Source organism: Sander vitreus, chromosome 6 (assembly GCF_031162955.1).
Source record: "Sander vitreus isolate 19-12246 chromosome 6, sanVit1, whole genome shotgun sequence".
In the NCBI taxonomy this organism is placed as follows: Eukaryota; Metazoa; Chordata; class Actinopteri; order Perciformes; family Percidae; genus Sander; species Sander vitreus.
Window position 1 is genome coordinate 32,856,156 of NC_135860.1, and position 13,839 is coordinate 32,869,994.

The 13,839-nt window shown below is 39.9% G+C and overlaps 1 protein-coding gene across 4 annotated transcripts in view; it reads right to left on the minus strand.

The window, feature by feature from the left end:
- Positions 1-3,095: 3,095 nt before the first annotated feature.
- The window catches only part of ncalda (neurocalcin delta a), a 92,538-nt gene continuing 81,794 nt past the window's right edge, over positions 3,096-13,839 (minus strand). For all 4 annotated transcript variants that reach the window (XM_078253807.1, XM_078253808.1, XM_078253810.1 and 1 more), the window contains 3 exons: positions 9,914-10,019; positions 7,305-7,424; positions 3,096-5,390 (listed from right to left, as the gene is read on the minus strand). In XM_078253807.1, coding sequence (XP_078109933.1) covers positions 7,327-7,424; positions 9,914-10,019 — 204 coding nt within the window. In that variant the 3' untranslated portion in view covers positions 3,096-5,390; positions 7,305-7,326. The remainder of the gene's footprint in view (positions 5,391-7,304; positions 7,425-9,913; positions 10,020-13,839) is intronic.

A 13,839-nucleotide genomic window follows, 5' to 3' on the forward strand; every position in this document is an offset into this window, starting at 1 on the left:
GGTCCAGGTTGAAAAAAAAACGAAATTACCCTTTAAGACCATGTCTTTTATACATTTTACACATTCCACCCCTGATCTAAAGCATTATTATTAAATAATGAATTCAATCTTAATAAAACCATTAGTATAGAAAGTGATACCTTGCCTTAGGCCTGCAACTAACGATTATTTTCATTCAATTAATCTGTTGATTATTTTCTCAATGACTGAAAATTGTGAAAAATGTCGATCAGAGTTTTCCAAAGCCCAAGATGACGTCCTCAAATGTCTTGTTTGTCCACAACTCAAAGATATTCAGTTTACTGTCACAGAGGAATGAAGACACTAGAACAATATTCATATTTAAAGTGCTCATATTATGCTCATTTTCAGGTTCATAATTGTATTTAAAAATTGTACTAGAAAAGGTTAATTTGGTTTAATTTTCAAAAAACACCATATATTTGTTGTACTGCACATTTCTGCAGCTCCTCTTTTCACCCTGTGTGTTGAGCTCTCTGTTTTAGCTACAGAGTGAGACATCTCACTTCTGTTCCATCTTTGTTGGGAGTCGCACATGCTCAGTACCTAGGTAAGGACTACTAGCCAGTCAGAAGCAGAGTATGAGGGTGTGCCCTGACAGTACCTAGGTAAGGACTACTAACCAGTCAGAAGCAGAGTATGAGGGCGTGCCCTGACAGTACCTAGGTAAGACCTACTAGCCAGTCAGAAGCAGAGTATGAGGGCGTGCCACGCTAGCAGCTAGGCGAGCATTATAACGTGTGTTCCAAAGTGACCACGTTTGTCTCTGAAGTAAAGGCTGGACTACAATAGAGCTGTTTGGAGCAGTTTGTGAACAGTGTTTTCTGTTGGAGATGGTGAGTCCCTTTGGGGTGGACTTTGGGCTTTTTCACTTTGTAAACCTATTACATGTACAAAAAAGATATTTAACACAATAAAGGAAAGGAGAAAGCCAAAAAGCAGAATATGAGCAGTTTAAGAAGCTGGAATCAGAAAATGTTTACTTTTTTAAAAAATAAACAATGACTCAAACCAATTAATCCATTATCAAAACAGTTGGTGTTCAATTTAGCAGTTGACAACTAATCTTTGCAGCTCTGATTTTGCCTCAGCTGGAGCCTTAGTTTAGCTGTACAACAGTGCTTAAAGTGACATTGTACTGAGTGATATGGTTTGGTCTGACAGCTCAGAGTTTCAGCATCCCGTCACCTCCAGAAGAATGAAGTATCGAAGATGCATTAAGAAATTTGAGCTATATCAATTTTCAGTTTTCACCGTGTTTCTCTCTGTAATCGAGGACGAAAGTACTGTACACAGACTGCAGCACAGTGTGTCCGGTCACGCTGATCTCATTTCAGAAAGTTGAACTGACAATTCTTCATTTAACATTACAGCTGGGAAAAATTGCTCTGAAGATGGTTTTGCAATGTTGGTCCAGCTCTTTCGATCCCGACTGAAATATCTATAATAACTATTGGCAGGATTGAGATGGAATTTTGTGCAGAGATTCTTGGTCCCCAGAGGATGAATCTTTGAATCCTTACCTTTCCTCCAGCGCAACCACAAGCTGGACATTTTGGGTTCAGAGTGAAATATATATCGGTACAAGACATTCACGTTTTCTATTTTTCATGTGGCGCTGTTATTAGGTCAAGATTTACTTAGTCCAATACTTTAGATTATGACCAAATTCCTGAAAAGGTAATGGTATTCCCATCAGATTCAGCTGTATTTTGTGCTAATTATCATAATGAAATATACTAACATGTAAAACTATCAGCGTTTTATTTGCCTGATAACTGATCAAGTTAATGAATTAAAAAGTGTTGTACTTTGGCTCGGCTCCAGCTCTGTCTGTCCCTCTGCTTCGGTTTCACTCCCCACTGAGTCTGACTTAATGGACAGTTCAACTGGATGATTATTGTGGTAAAACTTTTCTAACTAACGTTACTTTCATTTATGACCATTTTGGAGTTATGCACCAGATTTTAGCATTACTAAAACTAGAACCAAAAGAACTGATTTTTGAGGCCAATAAGCACAACAATATTCAAAAGTTTGAAAAATCAGATATCTGCCAATATTCATCCTTTTTCAAACATGCTTAGTCTCATACATAAGAACTCCTTAAATTTGTTTTTTTTTAAGAATTGTGGCCTGGATACTGATTGGGACATTTTATAGTTGAAAAACAAACTAGGTCAGTGTTATTACTCATTATGAACTATGTTAAAGGTCCCATGGCATGAACATTTCACTTTTTTTAACATTACTAAAGTTCCCCCAGCCTGCCTATGGTCCCCCAGTGGCTAGAAATGGTGATAGGTGTAAACCGAGCCCTGGGTATCCTGCTCTGGCTTTGAGAAAATGAAAGCTCAGATGGGCTGATCTGGAATCTTGCTCCTTATGAGGTCATAAGGAGCAAGATTACCTCCCCTTTCTCTGCTTTGCCCGTTCAGAGAATTTGGGCCTAAGGTCTATATAAAAGAGACTTCAGATACAGTATCAGGGGACCACTAAGGCCTATATAAGAGACTTCAGATACAGTATTAGGGGACCACTAAGGTCTATATAAAAGAGACTTCAGATACAGTATTAGGGGACCACTAAGGTCTATATAAAAGAGACTTCAGATACAGTATCAGGGGACCACTAAGGCCTATATAAAAGAGACTTCAGATACAGTATTAGGGGGACCACTAAGGTCTATATAAAAGAGACTTCAGATACAGTATTAGGGGACCACTAAGGTCTATATAAAAGAGACTTCAGATACAGTATTAGGGGACCACTAAGGTCTATATAAAAGAGACTTCAGATACAGTATTAGGGGACCACTAAGGTCTATATAAAAGAGACTTCAGATACAGTATTAGGGGACCACTAAGGTCTATATAAAAGCATCCAGAAAGCAGCATGTCATAGGACCTTTAAAACAAACATTATCGTTAACATTTCTGTGTTGATATTTCTCATTACTTATAGGCCGACACATACACGATAGAATAGATCTGCAATAAGTTCATATAGACTGAACTTTATGTTTACGCTGTCACTGAAACCACAATATTACAATTAACCACACACCACATTAATGCTTGCACACAATACATTGTAAATTTAATTCTTGCCTTTTAAAGTTGACCAAAAAACAGAATCCTGTGTTCCAAAACTGCAGTCACTAAATACAGGATACCATACAAAACCTACAAAATGCAACAATTACAAACGTTTTGTTCAACAGATAACAATTGTACAGTATAAATTTATACAATACTGCTTTGTTTTTATTTGGCACTTGACCACAAGATGCTATTTTGTGTTTTAACAGAAATGTTACACCTGATGTAGCTTTAAAAAACAGAAAGAAAAATCAACAAAAGAAATAATAAAAAATACAATAAAAGCAACAGATGGTGACAGTATCATTGCAGTAGTAGTTGTGATTCTCGGTTTTGTTTGTCTGCATCCTTTATTCTTTTTCACCAAAAAACAGCAGTTATTGAGAAAAACGCTTTTCTAATTGGAAAGTAACGCAATAACTGAAACATCTTTGCTCTGGCCTGGTGAGGGCTCAGGTACATTCGGGGCAGGGTCATACTGGTCCTGAACTTGTTCAACTTTCTTAAAAAACCTCAGTGAGAGCTTTTTTCCCCCCCTTCTCTTTTCTTTGACAGCTAAGCGAAGGAAAGAAATAGGGAAAGACAAAATTGTGAATCAAATCCTTCCGTTTGAATGTAATGCGAGTGTTCTCATCAGTGGGATGCCAGCACTCATACTGATGTGTGACTAATAGCACGTCACTCATTTTACGTAATACTGTAAACTGTGTATATGCTAGTTGATTGAAAGTGTAGAATTGGGACTGTTGCTAAATAATCCAGTCCTCTCTGTGTTTGGCCCTGTTACAGATACAATTGGATGGCAATTTAATCATTGAACTCAACTGAAACAGAAAAAAAGGCTCTCAGCTCTGACTACCAGCATCCCCATTAAACAGTGTGTCTTTATATGTATAGATTGTTGTGTGTGGTGGTGTTTTCCTCCATGAAGTTATCCACGCAAACCGTTCCATGTGTCAGCTTTGGCAGTCCACATGCTGTCAATAACACAGACTATTGGGAGCACTAACCATGACAACACTTACATACAGAAGCGAGCTCAGAGCTGGATGGGCAACCGGCCGTTGGGCCACTGATATCCATAAACATAACGTAAAACACGCACATGCACATAAGTCACATGCATACATGTTATTTAGTCTATGCACCCCTGCACCCAACCGTTCAACATGCAGCATTTAAAAACATCTAAAAGTGAACGCGAAGAAGCGTGTCTCTCTTCTTCACATTGTAAAATGTCTAAGATAGAAAGTGGTTTGCATGCTCGACATCACCCAATAGCTTCAATAAACATTTTTTTTAATTATTATTATTTCACATTTGTTATGAACTGAGCAATCGGAACTACCGGAATTTGCTTTACAAATTTAGGTGCACTTTTATATATCTACACTGTACTCAAATACTTTAAAAGACTAGTTTTCTATTTTTCCTTAAGCTAGAGCGCAGTAATACACTGCCACTCCAAAATGTCTGTTAAATTCTTACCGATATGAAAAACCACTGGGACAGGTGGTAGATGAAGGGATGCGTTTCATTCTCCGTTACATCAGTGAGACTTCACAAAATCCAACTACTGATTAGGGCACATATGCATAGTAGCATACAATGACATGTCATTTTGTCCCAGCACAAAATATGAAACGAGGTCTATCAAGTTTCTTGCAAAACACACAAACACACGTACACATTCTCACAGTAGAAAAGAGGAAACTAAAAGCAGTACTCGCTCTGAGTGAAGGACAAACTTCACAAGTCCTCTCTGTAGATTAAATAGTCTCACCTACAGTATGTCCTGTTATTCAACACCATCATGTCTCTCTCTCTCTCCTGTTGTCTCATGCACACACTCTGTCCACAGTATGATACACATTAGAGTGACGGAGGCTCTGTGTCTCCTGGCTGGAGCCTCGACGGGCACAAAGAGCCAAGCAAAGACACTGATACAGAGACTCCAGTTTATACTGTTTATATACAACCTACTCTAGACCTGCCTTATACGCTGACGTGCCTATAGGAGAACTGAGGGATCCTGGTCAACAACAATCAGTTGGGAGAGGGGGGAACTGGATGAGGGTTTGGGAACGTTTTCAGTTTGAGTCTTTGTTGGGGTTCGGGGGGATAATTTGGCTCCTGTGCTCATCTTTGATGTCCTCAGTGCATGTTGAAGGCCTGTCTTCTTCATAGTCATCATCAGCTTGTCATTCTTCATCGTCAGTCCGCTCCATGGTGGAGAGTTAAGGGCATTTGGAGTCCCCCGAAGAAGCACTGTGAGGAGACGGATGAGGGCAAACGTGTTGGTCATTATTATCAACATGTTGCATTTCATGCTTTGCAATTATGATAGAATATAAAAGAGAACGGGTCAAGACCTACAACGTCATCTGATGTATTTGTAACTTTGATAACACTTTGATATTACTACAGAAATGCAGCACATTTGATGTTATATTCATCTATTAAACACGTAAACACTTTTCAGTAGAAATTATAAATATAATTATATAATATAAACTAAATGCTATATACACATAGTGATATCGTACATTTTCTGGTACATCTACTGAAACAGGTGATGGATAAACACAACAAAACAGAAATGTGTGTTTTTGGCATGTCTAATGAAATAAATCTGACAAATAAATAAATACATGAGTACATTAACATTGATGCATATGAAAATCCAATATTACCATAACACGGTCCTTTTCATTCATTCGCAACATTGGCCATAGTGGACTAATACAACCAGAGACCTTACAGGGAGATACCATTGGTCACAATCTCTGACAGTGAAAAAACTAATCTAAATATCATCAGATCACCAAAACGGGCCGTCCTCCTTAGTGGCACTTAAAAGCCAATGCGTTTACGAAGGAATCAAGGTGCTAGTGACGCAATGGCTCCTGAATAGCTTTAATAATCACCAAACAGATCACATGTCAAAGGTCACATGCTGGCAGTCAATGGTGAAGCTGTAATGCTTCTTTATAAAAGGGGACACACACACACATTAAACGTTATCAGGGAAAGAAAATAACACCTCTAAAAACTATGAAAAAATGGACCCCTCTCTCCTTTTCCTAATGATGCTACAATAACCGAGAATAAAAACAAAACAACCTTGTAACTACTTCTTATGCTCCTTCCTAAACGTCGAGTTTAAACAAGAAAAACCTTTGTTAAGAGCAGTCACTGTGTCGGATCTTCCCAGATGAGCCTACAGTGCAGGAGGAGGCCATGTTCCTTCTGGATGCCCATACACAAAGATTCAGAGAGACCAAAGACATCTGCCAGGCGGTTGTTTGCCACCTTCCCTTCTGCTTTTCTGCATCATATTTCCATCTTAACTCCCGATTGATTTTCTGAATCACTTACTGCTGACAACATGAAGCAGACGACACACTCCACCCTTTCTGCCTGTCAGTTTAGACTTACAGTCATAGCCCAGTGCTTACGAAGTTCATCAAGTGCTGCTGCAACCTAGAGTTTAGAGTCACGAAACTAAAAAAATGATTGTTGAATTCACAAGACAGTAAACCTCTAAAAGTGTCAAACACCCATGGAAAGGAAACACAAATCCCTGGGTTTAATCTGTAGCAAAGCCTTTTGCATTTTAGGAGAATACTGAGGCTCTTTACAAGAGGCCCAACAAAGCCAGTTCTTCAGGAATTGACAAATCCTCCACACGGGGGCTATAAAGTTATAGTGTGTAGTTACTGCCGCCCCCATGAGGAATTCTAAGTAATGACAACACAATTGTGGCAGCTGATAGTCTTAATTAGCTTTGTAGCAACTCATTTGGCAATGGCTTGAATATAACGGATGTTCATTAATATCAAAAAGTTACGTACTACAGCTTTAAAAATAAGAAGCTCCTTCAGAGCACCTTCAACAACTTCTCCAAAATAACAGGCCAGCTCCTACAAAGTCTCCAATATCTGTCCATGAACTAAGTCACATAGCCAGTGATATTGTGGATGAGCCATCCCACATCCTGTACAGTGCCCACCTCAGCCTTCCTACTAATGGCATTTTTTACTGAAACTGGCTGGAACTCCAGCACGCTTTCATTAACTCTCACCTCGTCGAACTTGCTCCACTTTGCCATTTTCAAAAAGGTTAACTGGAGCTTTTACTACGAGTTGCATTGCAGGTGAAGATGCTGAATGTGAGCCTTACAGGTTGTGTTGATGCCTCGGCTTTAGAACTGTCCGGCGCTGCTGGGGTCACACTGCAACAGGCGGACGATGGAGGGGTCGCTCTTCGCTCCTTTAATGAACTCCTCCAGAGACAGCTTACCTAAAACATATACAGCATGGGCACAAAATGAATGACCTGCTATTTTAACAACAAGCAGACGTGACACTGCATTCCAACACATTACTGGGAGACAATGTTTCCATCTAATTGTCAAGAGAATTTTTAGCAAACTTTTAAAATGTCGCAAAAAAATTAAATGCTAATTAGAAGCGTTTCCATCAACTGGTTTAGAGCGAATAAACTAGACTACACAAAGTGTAGTTTGGTCACAAGTTGACGTTGAGAGAGGAAGCATTGGACAAGTTGGCCACCAGTGCAGAATCTAGGCTTGCGGCAGACATTTGGTGTCAGTGAGACAACCGTTCACGGCTGTGTATACGCGGTGTGCAGGGCCATACCATTCAAGCTGTTGAACCAATTATTCAATATACCCGATGTATCTGAGGCACAGGCTACAGTGCACCGTACCTCCACTACGCACCTTCTGCCACAAGTGTACTGCGCCCTGGATGGGACCAGTATCCCGATCCTTCACCCATCCGATGGATACTGGGACTATAGTCATGTGAGTTACATGTTCGCTACGTCACAACTTATTCGGCAAAGCTGTTTCCATCTCCCATTTGGCGCATTGACTCTTTTTCGAAAAAGGCAAAAAACACCTCAAGCGAGCGTAAAAGCGTTTTTATTTTTAATTTTGCCGTTTCCATCCACACTTTCTAATGCAATACTTTAAAATGCGCATAAAAATACGTTGATGGAAACATGACTATTATTAGCTGGTTTGCTCATTCTGCTGTGAAATGTGACTTCTCTGTTTTATAGGCTAGTAGGGCTGGGGCCATATGCTTTTGTCCAGATGTGATCTTTCACGATACATGGGTGTATTGCGATTTTCCTTTCCTTCTTTAACAAAAACAAAAGTTGAAGAATAACACACTTCTAGAGACAATATATCATGAGACATTTCTAAAAACTAATTGTTTTTCTAAAAAAGAATGAAAATCACATGTCAAGTCAGTCAGTCTGACATTTATTTATTTTGTAAAGAAGTACATAACACGGATTTTCTGCATTCTCTGCTTTCGGTCCGTTTTGCTGGAAACGGATATGATGTAGTCGTTGTCGGCCGTACCGTATAAACAGAAAATATTTAGGTGAACCATTGGTAAAAATAAAGTTATAAAAAATATTGATTCTAGGATTCTTTTTAATTTTAAACATCTTCGCAAAATCATACGAGAATCAGTTTTTTTTGTTTAGTTAGTTAGTGCAACTCATTGGTGAGCCAAGAGGTAAGAGGCCTTTTAAATGCCAGTTATGGGTTTTGAAAGATTTTTAATAAGATGGTAGCAAAATACACATTTCAAAGGGAATCACTTATGATTCTTTGGGATTGTTCTCACAACCTGAATCAGTGCATCCAAATTGTGTTCCGTTTCTCACCATCAGGTGGCGGTGTCGAGACATCTCCTCTCACCCTCATAACAGACTGCCTCGAGATGCCTCTGAACCACTCGCTAGCACTCGTGATTCTCGTTAGAAGAAGCAAAAAGAAAGACGGCACACTTCCATGTCCAGGTCAGCACTCTCCCTCTCACTTTGTGTTGCTGTCACTGTTCTCCCAGTTCCTCTTCCCTCCTCCTCTCTCTCTTCTCCTCATCCTCCTCCTCCTCGTACCCACACTACTCACTGATTCCTCACTGTCCATCCCTCTGTTCCTCCCATCTTGTTACTCTGTCTCCTGTGCTCAGGATTATCACTGGAGGGTTTGTGCTGTATGAATGCACTCTCTGAGTATCTACGGTACAATTGTGTGTCAGAGCCTGGATCGGTCCGAGGTTTTTGTGAATTATTCAGTGTGGTCTAGACCTACTCTATCTGTAAAGTGTCTCGCGATAACTCTTGTTATGATTTGATGCTACGAACACAATTGAATAAAACTGAATGTGACTGAAGTTTGTGTAAAAAAATCACAGGTCGGGTGTGACGTCTGTTGTCAGTGAACTGCTGCTTCAGCCTGAAGGGCTTTTACGAGTGCCTGGTTTGTACAATGACAACAGATGTCCGCCAGCTAACCAGGTGGCAGGGAGGAGCTGTTCAATACATTTGCAATTGAAATGCCTGTTGTGTCCCATTTCACTGAAACCAATAAATAAATAATAAACCAATTTTATCAAAAATATATTTTGGAGTTATGGTGGAGAAGCAAAAGGTCACAAGTTAGAAAGTATATTCAAATACCTGCTGTTTTTTCTCATCAGCATAATCATTGTTGACTTCTGTACAGATGTTTTTGGTTTTGTTATAGGTACACGCAGGCAGGCAGGACACGCAGACACACACACACACACACACACACACACACACACACACACACACACACCCAGCCATTTTCTTGACTCAAAAAGACCAACAAGGTGTTCTGAAGTAAGTTGACCATTTTGTCTTTACCATCAATCTACTGTTAAAGCACACCTATGTGAAACTACCCCCATTCAAAACAGCAGCAGACGAGGATAGCCTACCGTCTCTGTTGGTGTCCATCTGCCTGAAGATCTTCTCTGTCCTCTTCTCAGGTGTCGACTCGTCCTCAGGCATCTTCATCACAGAGGACACCATCTTATAGATTGCCTATAAAAGGGAAACAAGGGAGGTCATATAATTAGGCAATATTACACGAGAGGGTTTGATTTAACGTCTTGCGCCGAGGTCCGTAAAAGTCACTGAAGTGCCAATAATATGACGTTAAATCAAACCCTTGAGTGTGATATTGGGATTATACAACAACGGTTGCCAATAAAATGAAATTATTCATATTGTGGGGGAAATTCGCTCTCAAAATTAAAACAAAAAGCAACAGAGAGAATCTTCTAGTCCCTCCCTGTTTAGTCAGCCAGTCAACTTAAGCTAAAGTTAACTGAATAATTACCGCAAATATAAACACCAAATTGCTGTGCTAGCTCTATCCTGTTATAACTAAGATATCTGCTTTTTTTTCATGGATAGATTTATATACTATATTCACCCAGACCATAGTATAATCAATGATTAATCCATGGATCTCAAAACTGTTTATTTTCTAAACTGCAGGTATTGTAGCTGTTGCCTCTAGGAACATCACAACTCTGCAGGTGAACATGGCTATCTGACTCTATGTAACTACAGATGGGATTTTGCTACCATTCATCTTTTATTTTTAAATGCTGGATCTTGAACTCATCGCTTTAATGAATGTTAACTGGATGGAGCACACTGAGGTCTGAGGAGGAAGATTCACATGGACATCTTTAAAGACATTCTCTATAAACATTTTGTCTACCTCTGTGAAAAGCTCTCTCCTTTTCTAACAGCTGATATACAAGACCATTTAGATGGATCATTTTTAAAGGCCCCGGAATTTTCATTTAACTTCTTGGTGCGCTTTCACATCTATAGTTCGGTGGACTCGATTCGGGGGTGAAGTTGCAACATTGTTGCATTTTTCATTTGGTTCAGTTTGCTTTCACACTGCACTTTGTCAAACGCACCAAACACTGGAAACACACGTCACGCGATCGATGTCACTTGTTTATTGGACAGAATATCCGAAACTCGCCGACACCTTTCTGGTCTCAGAAATAATGGAGCAACACCACATTTATAACGTCTTGGGTTTTCTGCTTCTGCTTTAGTGTTTCTAATATTTTAGCAGAAGGGGAACAATGTGAGCAGCTGACAGACAGCAAGTGAAGGAGAGAGAGATGATTATGATGTCACACAGACTAACCAGCGATGTGTGGTCAGAACAGCTTATGAATCTGAAAGTTATCATCCCTTAAATCATATATAAGTCCATAAATTGTGTGCAAGGTTTCTGGTTCATGTCCCTTATTTGGGTCGGATCGCGTTCTCATCTGAATGAACTGAACTCTGGTTCCCTTGGAAGCGAACTGAGACCCCCGTTTTTAAGTGGACCAGAGTTTGTTTGTTTGATCCGCACCAGAGTTGGGATGAGCTTTCACACCAGCCCAAACGAAACGGACTATCCGACCAAACGCTCCAGGGTTTGTTTTAAACGGACCAAACGAGGCAGGTGTGAAAGCAACCTTACTCAGCAATGGGAGTCCTCAATTAACACACACTTATCTACCAAAGTTAGATCAGTTGTGGTTATTTCACATAGGGCATTTTGTGTATTTTTTTGTTTTGTCTGTGCTCTTATTGCTGGTTTGAGGTGGGCGGGACCCAGTTGAAAAAAAGGTGATGTCACGTACTTCTGTGCACCAATCAGTTTAGCTTAATCTAATCAAATCATAGTCACACAGTCAGATGAAGCAGATTGCTTAGATAATGGTTTTGTAAACATTTGCAAGAAAAACTTCATTCTGCCTTCATGAAAAATGTTGGTAACGCAGAGCCCAGCGGACCCTTGCGCACGCGGACAGTATCATTTCGGTTTCCATATATTGTAACTGATTAGGGCTGCACAATAGAAGGAAAATATGCGATAACGTTGTTGAATATCGTGATAACATAATTGCTTGCGACAGATATTAGTGTACTCAGTTCTGCCAAATTGCTTGTTGAATACAAAACATTGTTCCAACACAAAAGGCACCAATAAAAAAAGAATGATAATTACTTTTTGAAGTGCAGTTTTCTACTGATACTCTTTCATCTAACTCAAAAAAAATCCTTGAGGACAATATCGCAGACTTTCGCAATGTGTTTATTGCATAAGATGACATCGAGATGGCGATAAAAAAAAAGTTCTATTGTTACATTTTATATTGGTCAAGAAACTGTATTTAATATGGACTGGTCATTACACGGCTGATACCCCATCAGCTTAATTAGGTCAGTAGTCTCGCATTGCCAGACCTTCCTCCACAGCGCTGCGGAGGAGGGTCTGGCTAGTCCACACAGCATTCTGCGACGGGAGAAAAACGTGTTCTGGTTCATTGGAAATCTTTCAACTAACTAAGCACCGGACGGAGCAATGGTGCCTCTGCTGAATAGTCTCGGGAAGGAACTTGTTTTGGTGGAACAACAGAAAACTCAGATTGGACAGATAGTCTAGCTAGCTGTCTGGATTTACCCTGCAGAGATCTGAGGAGCAGTTAACCATAGTCCTCACAAATCCACCAGAGGTTAGAACGCCAACACAAAGAAACAGGAAGGGGACGGACATCTAGCCTAAAATGAGAAACATCCGGGCGGATCCTCTGGCGGCACCTGAACAATCCGGTAAATGACACGTCGTCGATATAGACAATAAGGTCAGTATCTGTGCAGATACCGGGCCGTCGAAACCCGGTCCAGACTACAGAGACTGCTTCACCGTTGTGCGATTATATTTTCATGGTTTAGGTAGGCAGGGGTGGAGAGAAACATATGCACATACACAACCCCTTACAGACTATTTATCAGTGTTGCGTTTCCCCTGCTCTCGGTTGCATTGCAGGCTGTTTGGCAGTAAACAGTGAAATCCCAGCCCACTCTCTCTGTCTCTAATAAGGAGGCAGATTTGAGGGGAATGGGAGCCGACATGTGAACAGAGGAGGGCTGATTGTGATTACAGTGCATTGAGAGCTTTGAATAGGTGCTGGTTATGCCTCCTATTACACAATAGCAGGGCGGCTCAGCTCCTTGGTCGTCGTAGAGCTGAGGAACAAGCAGTAGCCATGGTTAATATTAATTTCATCATATTCGTCTGTTATTAATCAAAATCCTTCAAACGGTTGTGTGTTTTGTATATTTAACCAATATTACATGATGGGGATTTAGCTGTTGGTCTAATCTAGAGCAATGCAGTGAATAAGCTTACATTTCTAAATCCTAAAACTACAAGCAACCAATAAAAAGTGAAACGATCTGGAGCTTATAGCCCTCTCAATATTCCAGACTACGCACAGTGCTGTGAACACAGTTAGAGCCAAAGAGAGACAGAGGAATATACTTATTCCTTTGTGCCATATCAAAAACACATCAATGAGTCACACTGTTGCACTGGGCAACACCTTCCTTCATTACCATGAACACACACACACACACACACACACACACACACACACACACACACACACACACACACACACCCCTAAGGAATAACATAATTCTTCATCAAATTCTTATCTTTTTCAAACATTAATTGTATGTAAGAAGGAAATTACAAATAATTATGTATCCACTAAAATAGACACAATGCATGATCAGTTATATTTCAAATACAAATCATGCTATATTACAACTTTAAAAAACACTTTCTCTAGTAACGTTCTTTGTAAAACAGCTGGTTTCTGTTACTATTATTGATGTGTGTTTACCACAAAAGCAATATTTTGTACTATTGCAAACTGTTGCATCTGGGTCATCGTATTTAGTAGAGTTTGAGAGCAACATATGATGGATAGGCGCACAGGATAGTGGGATAGATATCATGTGACTCAAGAGAGAGTGATGATGAATGGCA